The sequence below is a fragment of the Dermacentor andersoni genome, chromosome 2, assembly GCF_023375885.2.
Source record: "Dermacentor andersoni chromosome 2, qqDerAnde1_hic_scaffold, whole genome shotgun sequence".
Taxonomy (NCBI): domain Eukaryota; kingdom Metazoa; phylum Arthropoda; class Arachnida; order Ixodida; family Ixodidae; genus Dermacentor; species Dermacentor andersoni.
The window spans coordinates 36,124,112-36,134,895 of record NC_092815.1 but is presented as its reverse complement, the minus strand read 5'-3'; the positions used below and the strand labels follow the sequence as shown (position 1 = coordinate 36,134,895).

General features: G+C 52.7%; 1 protein-coding gene across 1 annotated transcript; it reads left to right on the top strand.

Moving 5' to 3' along the window:
* The first annotated feature begins 3,411 nt into the window (after positions 1-3,411).
* LOC126542638 (uncharacterized) lies at positions 3,412-9,223 on the top strand. The gene is made up of 2 exons (XM_055077374.2): positions 3,412-3,759; positions 7,428-9,223. Exons 1-2 carry the CDS (start codon positions 3,751-3,753, stop codon positions 8,808-8,810), a joined length of 1,392 nt encoding a protein of 463 aa, XP_054933349.2. The 5' UTR covers positions 3,412-3,750; the 3' UTR covers positions 8,811-9,223.
* The last annotated feature ends 1,561 nt before the right edge of the window (positions 9,224-10,784 follow it).

The following is a 10,784-nucleotide window of genomic DNA, read 5'->3' as shown; positions in this document are numbered from 1 at the left end:
CTATTCTTATCATCCACCACACACGGCCGCCTGATCCCGTTGATAATGTGGGCAGACCGTCGCTCTGACCACTGGCCAAGCACGAAAAGCCTGAAAAAGCATAGAATCGGAAAAGGCATCGCTACAAAATACCGGCCCTGGGCGCACTGCAGGCCATCCGTTTACAACCTGTCGCCGGTGACACGTCTCCTTCGTCGGATACCGACCTGCGTATGCTGATTCGGACTCTCATACGCGAAGAGCTACAAGCGTGTGGCCTGCTCAGTCCTCCCGTTCTCCAGCCTCAGCCTTCGGTCCCTGGCCTGCGCGACATCATCAAAGAGGAGCTGTCCTCCATGACCTGCGCTGCGAGCTGTGGCCCTCCTTCGCCATCCACCTCGTATGCTCAGGTTGCGGCTGTGCAACCAGCGTTCGTTCGGACAGCGCCCCTTGCTCCTGCTACTGCCCCCAACCATCTGGCGACTCTACCACCCCGTCCACCTGCCGCAGCATTTTACACTACCCGACCTACGCCCCGCCCCATTTGTTATTATTGTGGTATTCGCGGGCACATATCGCGTTTTTGCCGAAGACGACAACAGGACGAACGCCGTGGCTACGATATTTATGAGAGAGACTCGCTGCTTCCTCCGAGTCCTTACCAGCGCCGGCTTTCCCCATGCTCACTTTCTCCACCTAACGAAGCGCCTCGCAACTACCGTCCAGGGCGCCGCTGCTCGCCCTCCCCTCTCCGACGCTCGACATCACCCCTGCAATCGGCCACCCGCACTCCTGACTACCGGTCGGAAAACTAGATGGTGCAGTTTTTGGAGGGAAAGCTGCATGGCTCGCACAGACTACAATTCCTCCAGCGTTCCCGGTCAATACTTTATTTGTGTGTGTAGAAGGTGTACCAGTCCTAGCATTGATTGATACGGGAGCAGCTATTTCTATTATTCACGCTGGCTTGTGCTCTCGTCTACGCAAAGTTACTACACCTTACAGTGGAGCTCTTCTTCGTGGTGTAAGTAATGTTGTGGTTCGGCCCTCGGCGCAATGCACCGTTAGAGTTTCGATCGACGGGATACGCCACCATATCCAGTTCGCAGTGTTGACTTCCTGTGCTCACATGCTTATACTAGGGTGGGACTTTCTTTCTTCGGCGTATACAAAAAAGTGCCACTTCACCAGCAAAACCATTAAAGTGCTCGGACACCTTGTCAGCAAGGCGGGCCTTCGACCCGACCCCGACAAGATTACCGCTGTCCTCCGCTTCCCCAGGCCTCAACGCGCCAAAGACTTGCGTAGCTTCCTTGGCCTAGCTTCGTATTACCGGCGCTTCATACGTAACTTTGCCACCTTTGCGGCGCCGCTCCATCAACTTCTTCCTTCTGGAGCTCCCTACGTATGGTCGGACGAATGCCAAACTGCTTTTGAAAGCCCTCAAGCGTGCCCTCAAGTCCGAACGTGTGCTTTGTCATTTCGACAACACCGCACCCACTCTTCTACATACTGACGCCAGCGTACACGGTATCGGCGCTATTCTTCTGCAGTGTTGGTCTTAAACCGTTGAGGCTTAACAGATGTCTCGCAATATATATATATATATATATATATATATATATATATATATATATATATATATATAGAGAGAGAGAGAGAGAGAGAGAGAGAGAGAGAGAGAGAGAGAGAGACTTTGAAAATGAAGTAGTACAGCTAACAAAGCGAACTATAAACATCAATCTCCACAGCGTGCATACAGTAAAACATAATACAAGGTCGTATGACTCATAAACCAGCACCCTGAGCAATCCGCTTGAGCTATTGACAGCTAATTACCTTTCACTTCCCGCGCACCACAAGGTCTTCAAGGTGCAGGATTCTGTCTATCGGCATTCAGCCAGCGTCGGGGCACGCCCCTTAGCCCTTTTCCCGTCTACGAAAGTGCCTTAAAGCAACAATGGCTTTAAACGCGAAATTAAAAGGCCTTTCCAATTCAACTAACTCTCGTAAGGTGCGATTCTCTGAGAGCCGCGCTTCGGTCCTTCACCTGTGAGGAATGAAAGGAGTGCAAAGGAAGGGGTCGAACATGGATGAATGGATGGATGGAAGGTAGGAGCGTCCCCTTTGAAACGGGGTGATGGCAGTTGCCACTATGTACACTTTCTATTTTTGTTTAACTGTGTTGGAAGTTATTAAAATTCGCCACTTTCTCTAAATACGTCTTCCTACACTTTTAACCGAATGTCACCTCTCTGCTTTTGAGCAATCTTCCAATCGGTTTTTGCTACTTTTCACCGCATATTTATCTACATGACTATTGTCATCTCTAAACCCTAGGGCCTCAGGAAGCATGACTGTGCCCGCATCGACATCGGGATGGATACCATCACATTTTAGTATGAGGTGTTCTATTGTTTCTACAGATTACATAGTACATGTGTCTTCTTTTTCGCTAAATTTCTTTCTACAGCTGCGCGTTCTAAGACATCCTGATCTAGCTTCAAAGAGTAGGGCACTACCTCTTGAGTTATCATAAAGCGCTTCCTTCCTGATCTGCTGTTTCCAGTATCGATATAGTTCAACACTATGCTTCTTTTCCGAGTAGTCGAACAGTTGGCGCCGGGAAACGCCCCCGTGTGTCCATACCCCGGTCGCGTACAGATGGCGACCACGGGGCGCAATCGCCGAGCGGTCTGCCACGCACAACCACCGCGCAAGGTCGTCACCTAGATGCACGAAGAAAGTGCCGCAGGCGCAGCGAGCGCGATGCATACGTGTCCGTGCACTGGGAGAACTGTGTCGCCGCGCGGTCGGCGCGAGGAAGAAGGGGGAACGAAGCGGCGGCCTGGGCAAGCGGCGGTGCTGGTCCTCGTGGTGGTGGTGGTGGTGGTGGTTATAAAAGCCGAGGAGTGGTCGGCGCGCGTTCCGATTCCGCTAGTCGGACTCGTTTGGACCGGCGCGGCTCCGCCCGGCGCCGACGCCACTCTCGCCGCGACAAGGGAAGGCCTCGACAAACGGCGGCGGCGTAGCGCGATCTCGCTCGCTCGTGCAAGGCGCCGCCGCGCGCTGATCGCGCACGCGTGAGCGTGCGGTCAGCTCGCGCATGCAACGGCACCGCGTGGCCGACGTCCTTCGCGCGACCTTCTGCGCGAAGAAAGAAGTGACGCCTTTCGATCGAACGGAAGGGTGGGGACCCTGAGAGAAGGGTCGTAGCGGGAGGGGGGGTGGGGGGGGGGCGGGGGCGCTGTTTTTCTCTAACCGAGCTTCGCGAAACTTTTGAATAACGAAAAGCCGTTTGAGAAAGGGCCGAAACCGAAAGTATGCCCACGCGCGAACGGGCGCCCACGCTGCGTTGGTTATGAATCAACGGTGCAACGCCGTTTGGCAGGAAGGCTGTGAGAAAGCCAGCTCGCGATGGGTCGCTGTGGGAAAAAAAAATGCGGCGGTGGCGAACGACGCAACACATGCAGGCGGCGCGGGGATGACCATGTGCGGGGCGGCGGCGGCGGTGGGTACGCTGGTCGTCGTCGTCGTGGTCTCCGTCCTGTGAACAAAGAAGCAGGTCGTCTCCGCAGTAGCAGCGCCGGGGCGGTTCCATCGCCCGCGGGCGGCCGGCTGGCCCCGATCGGCGCTTATACTTAAAAGGACGGGTGGTCAGCCCAAGGGAAGCCAGTGCGCGAGAGCGACTTGCACCGGAAGCCCCGCGCCGCTGCTGCTACCGTCACTGCCCTCGCCGTTGCCGCCGCCGCCGCAGCCACCCAGGGCGCCATGATAGCTGTGAGTCCCGCTAGCGTATGCGTCGCCGCTGCGTTGTACGGAGGAGCTCTTGCGTCACTCCGCGCCGCTGGTGGAACAGTCCTGGCGCAGCGCGACTTCTAGGCACTTGCGGGCTTTGTTTTTCAGCAGCGCTCACCTGCTTCATTTCGCTCCTCTTGCGTCATCGACAATGCGGAATCGATCATGCGCCTATGGCGAAATCCAAACATATTTGAAGTGGCAGCTTTCGTTTATGTTGTTTTTTTTTTCTTTTTCCTCGTTCCGTGTGCTCTGGTACACTTTATGTGGCAGCCATGTGGAGTATTCGGAGAGCGCTTAATTTTCGGGGGCGCAGGAGCTGGTGGATAATTGTGTCAAGAGTGAAAGCGTCATTTAAGGATCGATGTGCTTCCTTTATTGTGTAGGTAATTACTTTTTCTTATTTGGAAATTCATTGCGCCATACAACCTTGTTGTTTTTCCGGTTATTAACGACGCCGAACACGTCCGCTTTTGTATACTTCGTGATACCTTGTAACTGTTTAACGGTGTTTTATGGCATGTCAAAATTGCACGTGTAGTGTTCGAGTAACGTATTCGATGGGTGAGTGAGGTTGCTCATCTAGCTCTCTTTCTAACGCATACGTAATGAAGATAAAGCGTCCTCGACCCGTGTATATTCCGGTAGTTCCAGTGTTAATAGCGAAGTGAATAGCTACTCGCAATACGGTTTGCTTTTTTTTTTTTGTAGTTGCAACGATTTTCCTATGAAGTTGTAGTACGACAACGCTATATACACAATCGACGCTGTTAAGACTTTGCTACATGCCCTTCCACTTATGCTTGCTCTTCCATGTTCGGAAGCTAGCGCGTTAGCCTTCGCTGCTTGTTCGCTGAATTCGCGAAACAAGACACCCACTTGTTGGCCTGTGCCTGGCCACTATCATCTCAGCTATCCTGGCACTGCGCTAACTGCGCAGTGCTGCTTCTGTTTCAATCGCAAAGACATAGACTCTCAGCTTTAGTCACTACAAGCGCTGTTCAAATACCCGTTAAACGCGGCAATGTTCTGTTTAGACAACGGCTGAACAGATTTTATTTACTCTTTCTTTTTTTTTGGATTTCAATGGAAATGCCATGCTTTAATACCTCTTTCAAGTACAATATTTACTTAGGCCTTCAGAAATTACGCAAATGTTTACAAATTTGAACCTTCTAAAAAAAAGAAAGACAGTTAGGCATCAAGTTCAGAGACTGTAACTCCCCAATAAAATAAAAACAAAAAATAACAAGCACCGCGATTATGCAAACGCTAATTAATGGAGTGTACAAACGGAGTACTATTGAACTGCTCTATAGGCTATAAGTGCTGCCGCTATCTTGTAAATGACACTTGCAGGGCACTTGCAGGATGAATTAATTCAAGTACACATTAACTGTATACATTGCTTTAAATCTTCATTCTCATCGAATGCTCAATGAGTTTATTTTAACACAATTGATACGTATAGTTTCAGCAAGGAATTACAAAGCTGTAACTTAATTCATCCAACATTTACCTTCTATTTGCGTCTTTTCATTAATTTTGTAAGAAAGTATATTGGCCTAAACGAAAAGTCTGCTACCGACAACCCCCATTGTTTGACTTTTTCTCGTGGACTGTTCTTTATCAAGATTGGTTCAGTATTTCTTGAGAAAAGCGTTTCTATGTTTCAAATTCATATCTATATATTTGCCGCAGGAGATATACCGTCCAGTGAGAGTACATAAAACACCACACACATATCCCTCTCGCAGCGTTTAGAGGCAGAGCGAGAAATAGCGATTCAAAGTCAGAGACATCAGCCAGACGTACATCTGGGAAACTATAGCGTAAAGCTATTCCAAATTATTTCTGTTCCATTTCTGCAATCATCCTTCCGCAATAGGTCAAAAACTTTTCGGGCCACCCCCAGTTCGCCTATCTATCACGCGACGTCACGAAAACTGCGAGAACTCCCCATCTGATATGACGTGTACACACTGATTATGCATGATTAGACCAAACAAAAGAAAAATAATCATGTCCCATTCTACACCTTTCTTGCCGTTAGCCCTAGACTATTGGCGAAACGTTCGCGGACTGCGCCCATTGCGCCTGTCTGTAACGCGACATCGCAAAACTGCGAAATCTCACCACGTCCAACTGACCTGTAGGCATTAAAGATGCCATTAATATGCCGAACAAAACTCTTTTCTTTTTTCGGAATAGCCGGAGACTGCCCATTCCGAAAGGACTAGGAGATGCCTGCCTAGTGATCACTCGGACATCGGCTACTCGGAGGTGCCGGGGCGCATAAACTTATTTGCGTATAAGAAACATTTTTACGTGGCAGTATAACGTTGTCAGGCGCTTTTGGCACGTTTTCGACATCGCTCTGCCAACACTCCTTCGCTGATGATCCCTTTTAGCGGCATTTTTTAACCTTCCGTTGCGCGCCGCCGCGATTTTCGACCAACCACAGCAAAATACAAGCAAGGGAAAGCGGAGCAAATTGCAGACGCCGGCACCGCTCCTCTGATCCGGTTATCTACTTTCACTGCGCAAGCTCGGCCCCACCGATACCCTCTCAGTTTAAATGGGCCCCTCGCCTCTTGCCAGCCAATTAGATAAGCAAAACCTGTCAAAGCAGGAAATGACATTCGCTTTGAAATTAAACAAAAGTGATCTCCTATAAACGAGGAGAGCGTTTGCCAGGTTGGTTCAAACAACGCTGCGGGTCACCGCCCGATGCCTACGTTGGCGGTCACGTAAATGTGACGCCAGGAGATTGAAATAGAAAAAAAAAATTTGGAATAGTTTTACTTTACAAGGCCCCTGGTTTGCTATCCTACATAGATGCAAGAGAGATGCATTTATAGAATCTGGAAAGAGGCAAGGCCAGCATCACTTCCCTTTAAATATAGTTTCCCGCTTCCGTGTCGATAACAAAATTCTAGATTTATAACATTGTTTTTTAAACACAAATATATTCGCTGGCAAAGGCAGGGATCAAAACAAGATAACGGGTTCCGTGAGTGCAGCCGGAATTGTGCGTTCTCGCTTAGCGAATGTCAAAATATGTGAACGATTGCGTGGTATATTTAGCAGATAGCGTAATAAAAAGAAACAAAAGAAAGGAAAACGCTTCCGCAGCAGCTCTCCTCCTGTGCACACGAGATCTGCGAGATGAGCCAGTGCGCACGTGTGCTTTAAGGCCGATTTACGCTCGAGCCGCACGCCGCACCTCCTGCCCGCCGCACACGTGCGGTAGCGCGAAAAATTTCACATGCCGCATACTGGTGCGCAAATTTAGGTTTACATTGCCAATCATAACATTACCTGCTGGACTTAAACCTGTCTATCAGCCTGTCGACATCACCCTGTCTTCTAATTCCACCCCCCCATCTCACCCCTCACACACGATAACTACGCGTACTCTTGCGGACACTCCCCCCTCCCCTTTTATTTTTTTTTGGCTGCGAGCTTAGAGAAAGAAACTAGCAGCAGCAAATATTGAGTACCCTTTAGCGGCTAGGCACTGTTGTAAAATGCGCAACTTTATTTTAGCGGTCATCAAAAGCCTTCATGTCTAGCATGTAGCTGCGCACCTGACAAGTGGGTTCACGCCTACGCCCCCTCACACGTGGCTATACCGTTCGATGTCGCAGTTCCTGAGCGTCATCCTCGTCGCGTCTCTCGGACCACACGTCCGAGCGGGAGATGCTTCCCACAGCAGTTCTGGTGGATCTTCAGCATCCGGCACGCCAGTCTACAAACTAGCTCAAGGACTCGGGCCTTCACCAAACCATGGCCAACCGGTCAAGGTGCCCGCTGCAGTGTTCGCCTCCAGTGCTGGAGCAGCCGCCGCGCAAGCGGGCGGCCCGGGGCCGTCTGGCTACCCTGGCGCAGGCGCCCACGGTGCACCCGGCGTGCACTTGAACGCCGGCGCCCCTCCCGCCGGCGGCGGGGCCGGTTACGGCTTCGCTCCTGGCTATGGCTACAACCCGGCAGGCGCTGGAGGACCAGCAGCAGGAGCCGGTGGCTACCCTAGAGCTCTCCTGCCTCAAGCGTACGCTGGTGCCGCAGGCGGCGGCCACCAACAGCTGGTAGCCATTGGTGGGCCTTCCTACGGCGCCGGAGCACCGGGATACGGCGCCGGAGGACCTGCAGCAGCCTACCCGGCGGGACACCCAGGTCCAGCGGGAGCTCTCGGTCCGGTGTCTCTGGGGGGATACGGTGGAGCTCACGGAGGTCCGGCGGGATACGGCGGAGCTCATGGAGGTGTGGTGGGATACGGCGGAGCTCACGGAGGTGCGGCGGGATACGGCGGAGCTCACGGAGGTGCGGCGGGATACGGCGGAGCTCAAGGAGGTGCGGCGGGATACGGCGGAGATCACGGAGGTGTGGCAGGTGCGCATGTGGCTGGACCTCAGGCGTACGGACTGATCGGCCAGGGTTACGGCGGGGGACACGTGGGCTCTCCCGGTACAGCCTTCGGTAGTGCGGCAGCTGGACCAGGAGGGCACGCTGGTGGTGGCCCCGCCGTCTACGCCCTGCCTCCGTCTGCCGCAGGCGGCCACGTGCATGGAGGAGCCCTTCACGCCGGAGCATATCCTGGCGGTGGCGGTGGCGCGTACCTTGGCGCAGCCGGGGGTCATGCGGCTGGGCTGCCCGCTGGTCTCGCAGGACAAGGTGGACACGTCGTCCAGTTCGCCGGCGGACCGGTCGGCCAGTACCCTCTCGGCCAGGGTGCCGGCCAAGCTGGCGTTCCCCTGCACGCCCTCGGCCACGGGGGTGGCTACGGCGGTCAGGTGGCCGGATTCGCGGGGCCATCGCTAGTCGCTGGTCCAGGAGCAGCAGCTGGTCACGGGTATGGCGGGCCGGTAGGTGCGGCTCCCGGATACCATGGACATCCCGGTCACGCTGTCGGCGGTCTGCATCCCGCGCTAGCGGGAGGAGCCGGCGGAGCCGCTGCTAAGTCCGGCGCCACTGGACAGGCCGGTCTCGGAGTCACGTACGGCGGCCAAGGGAAGCAGAAATCATCCAGATGAACACAACATTCATAGTTAGGGTTGTTTTGAATGAAGCACTGAAGACTGCGCGGGGAATGCGGAAGAAAAATAAGGGAAGAGATAAAGTTCGTTGTATAGTATGCCTGAGCGCGCTCTATTGAATGCCGCTAAAGCAGTATAGTGCAAGGGAGAATTTGTATTCTGGTTTAAATTCTGAACTCATGCATCTTCTTTCGCCATTCGAATCTACGTTAGCCTGATAGACTAAAGCATGAAAAAGAAACGTTAATTTGCTCTGATTCAGATTGTACAGCAAAATTGCAAACAGGGGATTCTTCATCTCAACAGAGTTTCCCTATTGAGTGTACTGTACTACGCATAGTCGCCTCCATCTTGTTCGATACGCCACCACCAACATCGTGGGCTCCATTAAACACATTACTGACACCCAACTGACGGTTTTCTTCGTTTCTTTCTTTTTTGTGCGACACACACTGCCTTGCCTCGTACCACGAGGATAACACAATCACGATGTGTGTGTGTGCGTGTGCTGCTCAAATAATCGGCTCGCGCGAGTACGTGCGAGCCCCGCCATCGTCAACAGGCGGAACTCGCGCGTGTGTAAACGCACACACGTGCACGCGCAATGCGTGAGAAGCAGCAGCCGCCGTTCCGTGCCTCGGGCCACCGTCAGCTGGAGCGGGTAAACGAGCGTGTTTCGGGGAGGAAGAGAGGGACCCTCGGCGCACTCAGTGTCGTGTTTGCACGAAGTGCACGATCCTAATGCATCCGCGAGTTTACCAGCAAGGCGCGCGCGCATATTGACGAAGCCAACAGACGGGCGAACAAACTGGGACGACGATAGTGCATGCCTGCCTCCATTGTCTCCCCGTTCCCTCCCACGGTTTTGAACTTGAAGTCAAGCAACCGACGGCGACGTGCAGGTTTCGGCTGCAGCTTCAGCTCGGCGTCTCGATGCGCGCCTTCCGGCCAAATGGGACGCACGTTCGGTGGGCGTCGTGAAAGGAACGCAATAACCTTTTCTCCCCAAGCAAATCACTCCGAACTCTCTCCACGCGTGTACTCCCTTTCATCGGCGGCCCTAAAGATTGCGTCGGTCGTGCCCGTGCCGCAGCAACAGCAGCAGCCCGAGGCATCTACGGGGGCTTTCCCTCGGCCTTGCATTATCCGACACGATGGCTTGCGCATATACGCAGACATTGTGGCTTGAGAAGAAAGCACAATAAAAAAGGAAAGAGCGCTCAATGTGCAACGATCTCGCGATAATGTTTGTCGACAGTGCCAAAGCTATAGCAAGAACTCGCGTCTGCGCCTTCGGGCGGCGAAACGTGGTCAACACGCAGGGGGGCACACTCGCGTGCATACGCGGACATCGATTCAGTCGGCGTTTTGTTAGATGCAACTGCGAGACACCGCCAAGTGGAACAGACGATACCGCGGCATTTTCGTCACGATGTCATTTCTGAGTGTTGTTCGCGCCTGACCAGCGGAATCGAAGCTCGTACAGAAATGGGAAAAGCCTTTTGCAGAGGTTCCGGGCAGGTCAGGTATACAGCCGCCTCCCTCAGTTAGTTATAACTTGCCGCAGGGCACAAAGCGATGGAAGTGGTTTTGATTCGCAGCATAAAAACATATACACCTTGCTTGCAACAAAAAAAAACAGTTTTTGTGGATCGAATGCAGTGGCGCGAAAACTCTGTAGAATTCGTTTTTAAACAAACAAGGAACACATTTCCATAAGCCGCAGCAGCGCTTGCTCTAGGGACCTTCCTAATAGCGCCCGCGGCAACATATCCCATTCCGCGTACTTCGACGAATACGGAATTTAAAAAGGGCGACGTCCATCCATCCTTGTAAACATCGAGCGGTATCACGTTCGTTAAAGGAGTAATAATAAAATTTCGAAGTGGAGATAACGCGTGAGCTCGACGCATGTGGGCACACCCTCACATCGTCTGCGAAATATGAACGGCGAATATAGCTTAGAACATG